Raw genomic sequence first — 14,767 nt, 5'->3', positions numbered from 1 at the left:
TTTCATTTAAATATCGAAAGAAGAACTTCTTCTGTGTTCGATTGTATGAAACACTGCAAAATGAAAATAATACATGCATGGAAAGATTTTTGTTACGGGAATATCATATAACAAATTCATTTCGATTTTATCAATTTTACATACAATTGTAATACAATTCCTTATATTTATGCCAATCATATAAATGATGGAAGAAAATCAGAAGAAATGAATATGAAACTCATTTTTCGCTCATCATAAAATTATTCGAACTGTTCTATAATTCATTATTAGGAATAAGCTCTTCTCAGGGATTAAATGACAATGGGTAACATACATTCAGTTTGATTCATGATGATTAACACACAGTTCACTAACACTTCAAATAAAACTGACAGTCATATAATATATGAATGGTAATCACACATATAAGAAGTAAAACTCACTGAATATTGATCATATTATCATGCAGATTGTTCTATCATTCAATAGTCGGAATTCTCTGTTATTTATCGCATTGAATGAAATTTCATTCAAAATGCGGCTGGCGTTTTCTTTCAGTGTAGAGAGTTTAGTTCACGTTTTAGTCGATTCAACCACTGTGCGTAGGTATAACGTCAACAATTGATTATAATCTTAGAAAAAAAGTAAAAATTTAATCGCTTTGTTCCTTGCAAATACGCTGGGTTCCTAGCAAATACGAAATCAGTACATGTGCCTCGAAGCGTAGTAGCTTGTGAAGGAGCAGATTTCATATCCAACTTCATATCCTTGCTCATGAAATCAATCAAATACAATATTGAAATCCCTCACAACTATCGTCGTTGTATTTTTACGAGAATATAAAAATAAGGCGTACTTGATTTCTTTATTCGCATAGAAACATGAAATATATTTATATATATATATATATATATATATATATATATATATATATATATATATATATATATATATATATATATATATATATATATATATATATATATATATATATATATATATATATATATATATATATATATATATATATATATATATATATATATATATATATATATACATATATATATATATATATATATATATATATATATATATATATATATATATATATATATATATATATATATATATATATATATATATATATATATATATATATATATGTATCTCACAAGGGGGGAGAGGTCAAAGGTCTAATTGATCAGTTTTTTTATATGGAACCGTGTGGCTCGCTGTGCGTATTACATTTCTTTCCATGCTCTCTCGTAAATGTGTAAAATGACTCTCGATGTGGCCGGGTGGCCAAGAAAGTTCTGATATTTTCGGTTACAAGTTTGATTACATCACATAAAATCCAATAAAGCTACCGCTTGTTTGGCAGCCTTGCTGAGCTGAGATTTTATTTCTCTCTCATGTTTCGTTACGTTACCAGGATACAAGAGCAGAAAAAATGGTGCCGCCATAGAAAAGGAGTTACCATTTCAAAAATAAAATTTAAGTCTGTTTCTGTTATGACCAATGTGTAACTCCTTTGAGTACACTACACATAAGAAAATTTGTTCTTGATACTGACAAAATCCATTAACATATGAAAAAATTGCTGTCGAGATTTTGAACGTGCGAATGTGCTACAAAAAGGGCGATTGTTGCGCAATCACATTCCTGAACGCCGCCTACACGATACTCTCTCAAATCCTTAGCAGTCGTTGATCACCAATAGTTAAGGAATTCGTAGGTCCGTACCAAGCGGGATTTACTGGAGTCCACGCCACTACATATTCACATATTCGCGATAAGACAAGTACTCCAGAAATTTCGTGAATACAACGTACCCACGCATCACCTATTCATTGACTTTAAAGCGGCATACGACACAATCGATCGGGAACAGCTACGGTAGATAATGCACGTATATGGTTTCCCGGATAAACTGACGCGATTGGTCAAGGCAACGATTGATAGAGTGATGTGCTACGTTCGAGTATCTGGGACGCTCTCGAGGCCCTTCGAATTTCGGAGAGGTCTACTGCAAGGCAATTGACTCCCTTGTATCTTGTTCAATATTGCTTTGGAAGATGTGATTCGAAGAGCGAGGATCGACACGAGTGGAACGATCTTCCGAAAGTCCGTACAATTTTTTGACTTCGCTGACGATATTGATATTGTGACACGTAACCTTGAGAAGATGACAGTAACCTACATCGGACTAAAAGCTGAAGCTAGGTGTATCGGACTGGCCATAAATGCGTCGAAAACAGAATACACAGATTTCTCTTCAAAATTTCCTTATTTTATAACCTTTCAGGAACTGTATGAGATTACTCTTTAACGATCTGGCATCTGTTGAATAATTATTTTAGAAGGTTGATTCATAACTTTTGAATGATAGCTTACACTAAAAAGCTTAGTTGAGCAAAATTGTGCGCTATAATTAGCTCGACAAATCTTTGGAAGACGATTTTCTCATAAAACTGTCACAAAATAGTTAGAACAAAAAGGTGATTTTTAGAGAGCCACATTACTTTTACTCGATTAAAAAATATGTAGGAAGATGGCATCTTTAGCAAAGTTACTCAAAATGAAATTTCCTACATATTCGCTGTGAAGTGCAATAATTCTTAAATTCAATTTAGAAAGTTAGAATTCAGATTTAAATCCACCATAACGATCTTTTACACCAAAAGATGCAAGAGTTGAATACAAACAACTTTAGTGAAGACATCAACTACAAAAAAAAATTAAGAGCGAAAATATTTTTGTCTCTTTAATTTCCCGTTTTGGACTGTACAATGGATGATACGATGAGCCACAGACAAAGGTCCCCTCAATCATCGATAGAAGGAAATGGAGCCTTCTCTTCCCCAAGGAAAAGGGTGACAACAAGATCAAACAGTATAAAATCATTTGTATCAAACAAATATACGGCTCAATCGGCCACGTTAAGCTTGTCGCAAGTAGGCCTGAGTAAAACTTTGATTAAAAACCTGTTCCAATCCACCTAGTGGTGTAATGAATCCTTTCTCATACTTCGTATCTCCTCGAAAGTTTTGGTAGCCTCCGGTATTAAATCACGAAATATATCGATATCACCTCATAAACATTCAATTCACTCACCGTTCCGATTGATGCACTTCAATTTATGATACTATAAAAAAAAGTCACGCATCAAACGAGAATATATATTGAAACTACGTAAACCGTAACGTAACGAAACCGGTGTTTTCCCCAACTCTGTTGATAAGGATTGAACTTACATGAATCAAGAATCATTTTAGCTCAAAATCACTACCGATTTTGTGTGACGAAAGATCCGTACCGATTTTGATCGATGTGATTTAAAGATCACTGATCACTGATCAGAAATGATCTTTATTGGGAAAGATCACAAGCGATCTTCTTCGGCAGTGATCTCGATTTGATGAGATGAGAACTTTATTTTCTCAGCGCTGTATGCTACACTAAGGAAATATTATTCCTTAGCTAGAGAAATAATATATCTGTGTACCCCAAGAAGAATTAAAACAGATGATTTAAATGTTTCACCAATTCCAATCAAATACTTTTGTTAAATTATTCAACTAATATTAATAAAATAATTTCGATGGTTTTGTAGTTTTAGAGATGTTTTTTAATCTAATGACAGCATGTAATAAATCGATTTTTCCCTCATATTGGTATGATTTGTCATACATATTGAGTATATATTGAGATGAATTAAGGGGGGGGGGGGGGGGGGTTGTATTTGGGTCTTTGCTGCTGTGACAATTTGTGACAAAGGGGGGGAGGGGAGTCAAAAATTGCCAAAAACGCGGGACTAAAATGGTGCCATCAACGAGATTAGTCTCAAGTGGGAGAACGTCAACGAGAAATAAGAAGGAAAACATTAAACCTCAAATCAAGGCTATAATACAATCACTCGGCTATCATAGGTGATTGAACCCAATAGAACAGTACAACGATATCGAATTCTTCATCCATTAAATAAAATAGATATATTTCATAATAACTACTAACATTACTATCGGGTGTTTACATAAATTTTCCATCCTTTTGCGATGGCTTGGTAGTTCACTTAGAAAATAAAACGCTGAAGGCAGCTACAGATCACATCATTTTGGAAATGACTACTCTAGGAAGCTTTGTGGTATCTATCCTTGAAGTTTTTTTATTTATAAAGTTTATCCGAAGGCGGAAGAAAACTTTCGATTAAATATACCTTGCACCTTATCAGATACCAATGTCAACTTAAACGCGTTCTTATGAATACCAATGGCGCTGCCTTCGGCTTGATTCTATGTGGGTTTTTGCTTCGCTTATAACTTTCACTACTGATGAATAATATATTTATGAACTGCAATAGGTTATACATTACAATATACTATACCGGGTTTTCTATACAGCTTCTTATTGTATGTTCTTGTTGTGATATTGCATCAAACTAAGTTTTTTATTTTTCAAGAATGCCCTACATAATCTAATCTATTTTTAATATTTGCTAGTTGTAATTTAGTATACTTGAATACTTGTACAATATGGTGTAAATCATGAAACAGCTATTATATTATGTCCTATGATGATTTCTCATATTTTTCATACCACTTAATTCCTTTATTCATGTTTAGGTTCAAGTAGACTGGGAATACTGTTTTTGTCTGTAACCATACGATGAATTGGTGACATCATGTTCTGATGGTGATCTTGTTGTTGCATTACCAATGTATGCTCCTGTGCCATTCTCTCGGCATTTTGAATGAAACGATCCGCAAGATTGCGAGATTCGTGATCAGATCGTTCTTGATGAAGGACTCTATCGATTTCTATGTGGTCGCGATCATGTATATCCTGTACCATTCGTCCGTGATCAATGATCCCACCTTGAATGGAAACATGTGCATTACTTCCATTGATGATCATAGACCTGTTAGGTGTCATTCCATGTTCTTGATTAGAATTTGTAATATTTGGCGATAAGTTATGGCTGGAAACATCAGGAGATGAAATATGAGATACGGACGATAACGTCTCAGTCATCTGTAGTTCAGGGACGTATCTACAAAAACAAACTGAATCGTGAAAAAAGGAACAGTATAAATAATTTTATGTTTTACCTAAAATCACATGGTTGTGTGGAAGCACTGTTAAATGCTTCTCTCTGATGATTACTGTGTTCGCTTGCATCAATAGTTGCTGGTGCATTGATCTGCGATGGTATCTCTCCAATAGCAACACTGTTAATGGTTGCATTGACGTTGTTAGCGTTGATTCTATTATCACGATGAACCCGATTATTATGTCGAATCAAATAGCTGTCGCGTATAAAAGTTCGACCGCAAAGGCGACATTCGAAATTTTGGCCAGCAGAGTGGGTTCGAATGTGGATGGCAAATTGTGATTTACTGGTAAATGTCATTGAACATCGATCACAGTTCAACGGTTTTTCTGAAACATGTGACCAACTGAAAAGATATGGAAGTTGTATGTAACGGTTAAATAACATTGTTTTCTATAATCACATGATTCAGTAATTAGCATAGTGCAATAATTATTTTTAATTATCACTAGAATACAATGAATATTCGAACACAATCAAGTAAATATATAAAATATTGGAAAATCATCAAATTATAAAACTTAATAATTTTTCTGGAAAACGTATAAAAGATTGCCTGAAAAACTTTGGAAACAAGTTTTACAAATAAATCGGGGAAAAAACACACAATATCCAGACCTGACCCCCCTTCCCATAGATTCTGAAGCTTAAGTTGTTTCTCGAATTTCACAAAACTTTGCAAATTAAAAAAAACTGACTATTTCAAAAACTGGAGCAAATTAAAAAAAAAAATTCAATTCTATTATACACTTCATACTCAGTCCGCTGCTGTATAATTTCTATGCAAAAGACATTGACAGCTGTCTCAGAACCCCATGTACACTAAGACAATTGGCAGATGATGGCGTGGTTTCAGTTACTGGACCCAAAGCTATTGATCAGCAAAAACCATTGCAAGATACCTTAGATAAAATGTCCGTTTGGGCTGTTCAACTGAGTATCGAATTCTCTACGAAGAAAACAGAGCTGGTCGTCTTTTCAAGAAAGCATGATCCCGCGCAGCTTCAGCTTCATATGATGGGAATAATGATCCAACAGGTTTTGACTTTCAAATACCTCGGGGTGTGGTTTGATTTGATACACGTGGGGAGGACACATTAGGTATCTGATCACAAAATGCCAACAAAGAGTAATTTTTCTTCGAACAATAACAGGATCTTGGTGGGGTGCTCATCCGGAAGATCTAATAAAATTGTATCAGACAACGATACTTTCAGTGATGGGATATGGATGCGTTTGTTTTCGTTCCTCTGCAAACTCTCACATTCTTAAACTTGAGCGAATTCAGTATCGTTGTTTGCGATTTGCCTTAGGCTGCATGCATTCGACACATACAACACATCCCTTGAAAGATCGTTTTTGGGTGCTTTCATCGCGACTGCTAATAAGATGTGAGGTACTGAATCCCCTGGTTATTAGTAACTTCGTTTCGAATAAAGAGATGGCTTTTTGGTCAATTGGTTTCTCGTCAAAACATTTATTTTTCGTTAAAGGCCAACGTTTCGAAGGTTATACCTTCATCTTCAGGGCAACTGTAATTTTATGTATTATTTAGTCACAATTTTTTTCCCAAAATACAATAATTTTACAAAATGTACTCACAATGACTACAAATATTTTTCGTCAAGTATGGTGTAACATTTATAATAGTTGGTTGAAAAACGGCTACTCTACACTAAAATACAAAAACGAGACATACGAATGCATTTTGTTTAGAAATTTCTTTTCGAATTATTTGTTTTGCCAAGAACTTACACTCCAGTGATGCGAACGGTACCGGTAAAATACATTTCTTTCCCTACATTCTACACACTCTGAGTGCTACCGCCTGCTACAACTGCTGGTAGATACATTTACTCTAGAGAGTGTACCAGCGACGATGAGAACGGTGAAGGTAAAAATACATTTTGTTCTGCTTCATTCTACTCTTTCTTAGGTTTACAGCATTCTACAGTAGGCTGGGCGATACATTTGCTCAAAGCTACCGCCGCTTTTAAAAATGTAATATAGCTTTCTACCGCCGTCGAAAAAAAAGTATTCTACCGCTGTACTTTACATTGTTCGCTCAAAATGGTAGCGCACGTGTTTACATTGAACGTTAACAAATGATTACTAGTTATTTAATATATAAACATTATGTGTTGACGATTTTTTTGTATTTTTCAAGACCAGATTATATTTTATTTAAATAGTAGATCGTTTGATATTCTTGATGATCTTCCCGAATGGTGTAATGAATTATTTGTTTTCAAGGCCCTTTTTAAATGAAGAATTCAATGCTTTGCTGCATTGAAACGTACTGATTAGATTTTAGCAGATGAAAAAGTAAACAAAGAGAAACAATTTACTTTTGTGACCTTATGAAATGGTTACGTCGACTTGTCATTTTTTTCCCTTCATTAGCAGTGAACGTTGTTGCTCCCAAAATCGTTTTTTTTTTCAAAGCAATTCGTGATCGTGAAAAATGACTGATTCATCGAAAATAAAGCGTTTTTATCGGGACATAGCCAATGATTGTTATAAGTGTGAAGATGATTATATAATTTGTAACATCGATTCTACTCGAATCTGCACGTACAAAAAATTAAGAAGTAGTTATGATCCCGGAAATTTTGTTAAGCATTTACGAAATGTGCATCCGTAAAAGCCTCTGGAATACGAACTACTGAAGCAAGGATATGCACCAGAAAAGAAAAGGAAAATTCTTAAAACATCAATAGCACTCGACAGACAAGCTGTGGTTGAATCTTTGGTAAAAATGGTATCACTTCATCACTTGCCCCTATGCGCCGTTGAATGGGAAGGTTTTCGAGAACTGCTAGATCCAATTTGCGAAGCACTTAAATTTAAAATCAATCGAGACAATATCTCTCGTCATATTGAACAATGCGCAACAAATATTAGGGAAAAAATTGCAGCTGACATGCAAGGTCGATTAATATGCATTAAAGTCGACTCTGCGACCCGATATGGCCGTCATGTAGTGGGCATAAATGCGCAATTTAATAAAGATGATACTGTGATTATTAGAACCCTAGGTAAGGCTATTTTGATTTGGCCAAAGTAGTATAAGCATATAAATGATTTGTTTTGTAGCAATGATGGAAGTTAACTGTCGCCAGACTGGTAAATTCCTAAAGTAAAAATTGATTATGTACTGAAGATGTACGGAGTCGCACAAGTCATTCCTATTGTGTATTTCGATGAAGTTTGAGCTTTCCATACAAAAAACATCACTTGTTCGAAATGCAGAATCACATTTTTTACATTAAATCAAAACATTTCGAAATGCGGAAAATGGAAATCTTTCACTCAATCTAAAAACTTTAATTCGATCTAAATACCAAAAAAAATGATTTTTTTATCTTCATTTATATAACGGTTAAAATTATTTCACACCGGAGAACGAATAAATTATTATTTCCGAACGAAGGGCCCTTCTATTTGATTCGAAGACTGCGAGAAGCGATCTAACCACCTCAAAGATATCGATGTTAGTTTCATTTTTGAAATCTTCTGTGACCATTACTTTTTAGGCTTTCCGAATAGGAAAACGGTAACCAGTATAGCCGAGTTCAGTTTACTTGTCCAACCAACAAGCCCTTAAAGCATTCATTGACCAGTCACACGTGCGAATACGTGAAAGTCATCTTCAAAATAACGAACGAAATAGGCAATGTGCAGCGCCTACCGTAAAGTACATTTTCTATCGCACTTATGTACTTTTTTCTACAACGGCAAAGTACTTTTTTCTACCGCCACGAGCTACTTTTTTTGTGGTACAGTAGCGCGAACAAGGAGGCAGTAAAATGTGGAAAAATATAATTTCTACCTACTTCGAACGGCTATGATTCCAGCCGTAGTTTTTTACGCGATACTGCTTCGCTCGCCTACTGTAATAGAATTTTAGTTTGGATGCATCAACGCGGTACAGTAAGAAAAATTAAAAAAGGTAAATGTGGGTAAGCAGACTACAGTAATAAAAATGGGAGGCAGTTTGCATCCTTGCTCACAATAGAAAATGTCAGGAGGACTATGAAACTTTCAACCACTGCAGTCACTGTAAAGCACAATCGGCGACGGATACCATTTCATGAATTTTAATTTCTATAGCTTTTTTTTAATAAACCTGCTCTAAAATAGCGATTAAATTGAATAATCTTCATAATGAATGTTTATAGGGGCCCACTTAACCAACCGTTGAAGATAATCCTATTTCTAATCTTAGATACATTTTATCCCTCGTAACGTAAAATGGAAATTTTACATATTTCAAGATCGCGTTTTTACCCAAAACACATTTCAATTCACTGTCTTTATAAATATAATATATTTTATGCATTTTGCAATGAATTCTCGTTTATGTTTTTGTATTTATGATTTTGCCTAATTTCCATATGTGGGACGTTTTATCCTCAATTCTTCTTTTACCTTTCCAATAAGTCAAAGATTGTTCAAATCTCTTTAGCTATCTCCGAGAAATTTTAATGAATAGAAAAAATCGTGGAAAGACACATACATACATTAACACACGATTATCTCATACTTACCGATGAGCCGTAACATAGCTTTTAACGGCGAAAGTTTTGTTACATATATCACACGCATATGGACGTTCCCCTGAAAATAATATTGCTAATTAGAAATGTAAGTGAATATTTAATATATAATTAGTAATCGTAAAATAATAGGTATTGAAATAAATACAGTGCTTGAAAACATACTTGTGATGTTAGTTTAACCACAGGGATATTTCTTCACTGACTAGAAATTTGTGTACGACGTGCTGGTAGCCCTATCGGTAACCTGACCTAATACATTTTGTGTAAGCGTCTGACATTTTTTTGTTACTGTTAATAATTATTAAATTGTTCTCTGCGTGAAATTGCACACATCGTTAACGCACGATTTTCTGTAAAAGGTTTATTGTGTCTCAAATGTGGTACATAGCTGCACAACAATTATTGTTATCGCGAATTCATACAAATTCATGGATTTTCACCAGAAAGTTTGCAAATCACTTCCAATCTATTATTGATTTGTGGGGATACATGAATCGCTTTTTGTGGGGTTACATGAACCACTTTTTAATTTCGATTTGAGTTTTTTTGCATTAAAAATGCCTCACTTTTTACTCTACGAGGCCGGGTGTCAATAAAATGTTTCAAAAATTATCGTCCTTTATCTGACATATATTTAAACGATAATAACCTAGTAATTTATTGATGGATTGATATAATTTATCATCCAATCGATTCGGAAACAATTAACTTAAACATGTATGGTGATGTCGTTTCAGTATTTCAATTTAATACTATTGAAATATTAGTTTGAATCGACCTGTTTTCACGAACCAATCACAACATGCCTTCAAGTTATCATCCTTTTGATCTCGAATGGCCATGCATAAAAAATCGTTCTAGGTAGTCCTATAAACTTTCGCACAAAGGGGCATAAATATAGGCACCGACACATTTTTCCTCAGTCAACCTCTGGCCAGAGTTGCCACATATACAGATCATCAATCTGTATTTTGCAAATTTTTCAAATGAATTTGTGACCAAGATTCTGTAAATAGAGATTACAGATATATAGAAAGAACTACAGATTCTTGATTAAAAATTGAATAATGGTCGAGTTTGTTAAAATATACATTGTGAATCACTATAAATGATTTAAAAAAAAAAAGATAAAATAGTAAACAAACAATTCGACATTCACTGAAAGTTCCACACAATTACTGCTAGTGACAACTAAATTATGAAAGCTTAACTATGAAAACTTCAATGTGACATTTGCCTTTGTGTAGACTTATACGCTGCGTGTAAACACATTAAGGTGAAATGGAGCAGAATGCCCGAATCGCGTTTTTGATCAATTATTCAAAAACTAGACTGATTTTCGAAAAACCAAAAACACTTAAATTTTCGAAATCAAATTTATCACAACTAAGTATTCTTAGAATTTTGAAATTTTGCTTTGCCGAGCAAAATGTATTTTAATTGTATAAACGGTAACTGTTCCGTTCCACGGAGATGGTTTTAGAACTGAAAAGTAGTGTTTGTAACAGAATTTCACAAAGAATCTGAAAATGCAACTCAAAATTATAAAATTTTAGCCAAAACAATCGAAATTTGAAAAAGTTAACAAAAACTTTTCCGCATTTTTTTATTGCTTGCGCGCTGCTGTTTCGTATTGAGATGGTGTGAGATGCACGGTGGACTCGATGACATTATATCGTGAGCAAAAATTACATATCAAATAATTTTTGCGAGTTTATTTATGAATTTATGCAGCATTGGGTTTTGTGTTCAATTGAAAACGAGATGAATACAATAAAATGGGTATTGTAAGAAGTCGTCTATTTTCTAGGTAACTCATTGATAGCTACCTGTTAGCTTGTACGGAGGAGTGTTACGATATTATCGCTATCACGGAAACATGGCTCAATGACAATACATTTTCGGCGCAAGTATTTGGATAGAGTTATAATGTTTTTCGTACGGATCGTAACTCTAGCAACAGTGCTAACGCTACAGGTGGCGGGGTGCTTGTTGCAGTTCACCAACGTTTAGAAGCTGAACGGGTGGAATATTCATCTGACGACTGTGTCGAACATGTGTGGGTAGCAATTAAATTGACTGGATATAAGCTATTTCTCTGTGTGATCTACTTGCCACCGGATCGGACACGCGATTTGAGTGTAATCAACGCGCACAATGAATCGTTAGAACAAATTTCGACTCTCGCAGCACTCATCGACGAAATTTTGATTGCATGAGATTTTAACTTCTCAAGCCTGAAATGATGTGCGACTACGGATGGCTTCATGTATGCGGATCCCAAGGAGTCCACCTTTCAAGCCGGTATCACAAGTTTATTGGATTGTTATAGCGTAAATTTGTTGCGACAATGTAATCACGTCAAGAATGAAAACGATAGATTACTTGATCTTTGTTTTTCGAGTATTTCCGACAAGGCTCCCAAGATTGTACTAGTTCCTTCGCCTCTAGTAAAATCTGTCAGGCACCATCCATCGCTGCATATCGTGCTTGATTCAGAAAATAAAACGTACTGCGACGTTTCGAACACCGTCAGCTATAATTTTTATAAAGCTGATTATGATAGCATGAATAATTTTCTTTTTACTATTAATTGGACTGAAGTTCTTAACAATGACGATGTCAATGCTGCAGTACAGACTTTTTCTAACATTATGAGCTATGTTATCGATCGCTTTGTGCCTAAGCGATCCAGTCGGAAATCAACCAAACCGAATTGGCAATCCACCGAACTAAGACGTTTAAAAACAGTAAAACTGGCAGCATTGAAGCAATATTCTAAGCATGGAGGATTTGTCTTACGGCAAAATTATGTGCAGATAAACCGAACGTACAAGAGGGCCGTGAAGCGTTGCCACGATAATTATTTGCGGAACGTACAACGTAAACTAAAGTCGGATCCCAAAAAATTCTGGAGCTATGTCAACGAGCAAAGGAAAGAATCTGAGCTACCTTCGTCAATGCGTTACGGAGAATTCACAGGTTCAAGTCCGCAGAAGATTGGTCAGCTATTTTCCCAGAAGTTTGCTAGTGTTTTTTCTGATGAAAAATTGTTCCCGCATCAAGTATCCCTTGCGGTGCAAAATGTGCCATTTCTTTATCAGTCCTTAAATGCGATCAATTTGGATGAAAACACTGTTCTGTTGGCAATCCGTAAAACAAAGGCTAGCACCTCTTTAGGGCCAGATGGTATACCGGCGATTGTTCTGCGAAAATGCTATGCTAGTTTAGCAGCACCTCTTACGTCTTTGTTCCTCAAATCGCTAACTGCCGGAATATTTCCCGATCTGTGGAAGTCCTCTTTTATGTTTCCAGTTCATAAAAAAGGAAATAAAAAACTAGTTGACAACTACCGTGGGATTGCATTTCTCAGCGCCATTCCAAAGCTTTTTGAAATGATCGTTCTTGAGCCAATTTTCAACCATTGTAAGCAGTATATTGTACACACTCAGCATGGATTTATGCCAAAACGTTCTACTGCTACAAATCTGCTTTCGCTTACGAATTATGTTACAAATTCTATGTCCGTTGGTTATCAAACAGACGTCATTTACACTGATCTGTCGGCAGCCTTCGATAAAATAAATCACGCTATCGCCATTGCTAAACTAGACAAACACGGTTTTGGCTCGAACGTACTTCGCTGGATTAATTCATACCTAAGCGATCGACGTCTTGCCGTAAGAATCGGTGATTGTGTATCTGATGAGTTTTGCGCTTCTTCCGGAATTCCACAAGGCAGTCATCTAGGACCACTGATATTCTTGCTGTACTTTAACGATGTGAATTTTGTCCTGGAAGGTCCGCGGCTTTCATTTGCTGATGATCTAAAAATGTATAACATTATCCGGAAAATAGATGATGCTGTATTCCTGCAACGCCAACTTTTAATTTTTGCTGACTGGTGTGAGATCAATCGAATGATTCTAAATCACCAGAAATGTTCGATCATAACATTCACACGAACGAAAAATCCTGTTCGTTTTGAATACTGCATTGGTGACACTTCAATTGAAAGGACGACATGTGTGAAAGATCTTGGCATTTTCCTGGATGAGCAACTGACGTTTAAGCATCATGTTAGCTACATAGTTGCGAAAGCTTCCCGATGCTTGGGATTTGTAATACGGATAACCAAAAATTTCAATGATATTTACTGCCTGGAAACTGTTTACTGTTCGCTGGTACGCTCTATTCTTGAATATTGCTTAGTGGTATGGAACCCTTACTACCTCAACGGTGTCAATCGGATCGAATCGATACAACGCAGATTTATTCGCTTTGCACTGCACCGGTTGCCTTGGAATAATCCACAACAGCTCCCGAGTTATGAAAGTCGATCGATGTTAATTGGAATTGACACACTGCATGTTCGATGTGATTTATCACGAGCAATGACAATATTTGATATTTTAACTAATAGGATCGATTGCCCCGCACTTCTTAGCGAAATCAACCTCAACGTTCGATCACGTGTTCTTCGTAACAGTTTGTTCCTTCGCTTACCATTTCATGGCACTAATTATGGAATTAACGGTGCTATTACAGGAATGCAGCGGTTCTTCAACAGAGTTTCATCAGGATTTGATTTCCATCTGCCACGCCGTGCCATACGATCTAATTTTTTATATATACTAAGAAATAATCATTTGGACTAAATTATGTCTGTTGATTCAAATAAATAAATAAATAAATAAACTGTCATTTATATTGCTAAAAATGTCCAACTCTGTTGAGCACAATGCACTGATGTTGCTGATGCAATAATGCTTGGCTGTGTAATATTATATAATAGGTATTGTTTCAGATTGTAGCAATTTTTATACCAAAACTAAAACTTCAACCTTGACAGGCTACTGAATGAAATGAATTCTAGCCAACTATTATCGTTCATGTAGAATATTTGAAAATATAACTTTTATATAACCTGTGATACAAACAATGTGGCCTGGTAAACTACTGGTAAAGATATCAAAAATAATTGAATGTTCTCTTGTCTTCAATCGTTCTTTTGAAGCAGAAATCATGCTTGCTACTAAACTCAGGCATATAAATGGTGAGCAAGTTAGTCAATACATAAACATATAACCTAATGTTAGTCATTCATAAT

General features: G+C 35.1%; 1 protein-coding gene across 8 annotated transcripts in view; it reads right to left on the bottom strand.

Moving 5' to 3' along the window:
* Positions 1–3,946: 3,946 nt before the first annotated feature.
* The window catches only part of LOC131437262 (zinc finger protein OZF-like), a 320,204-nt gene continuing 309,383 nt past the window's right edge, over positions 3,947–14,767 (bottom strand). For all 8 annotated transcript variants that reach the window (XM_058606493.1, XM_058606496.1, XM_058606489.1 and 5 more), the window contains 3 exons: positions 9,646–9,715; positions 5,094–5,441; positions 3,947–5,035 (listed from right to left, as the gene is read on the bottom strand). In XM_058606493.1, coding sequence (XP_058462476.1) covers positions 4,594–5,035; positions 5,094–5,441; positions 9,646–9,715 — 860 coding nt within the window. In that variant the 3' untranslated portion in view covers positions 3,947–4,593. The remainder of the gene's footprint in view (positions 5,036–5,093; positions 5,442–9,645; positions 9,716–14,767) is intronic.

The sequence above is a fragment of the Malaya genurostris genome, chromosome 3 (assembly GCF_030247185.1).
Source record: "Malaya genurostris strain Urasoe2022 chromosome 3, Malgen_1.1, whole genome shotgun sequence".
Classification (NCBI taxonomy): domain Eukaryota; kingdom Metazoa; phylum Arthropoda; class Insecta; order Diptera; family Culicidae; genus Malaya; species Malaya genurostris.
Note: the sequence above shows the minus strand (reverse complement) of the source record. Positions and strands in the feature narration are given on the sequence as shown.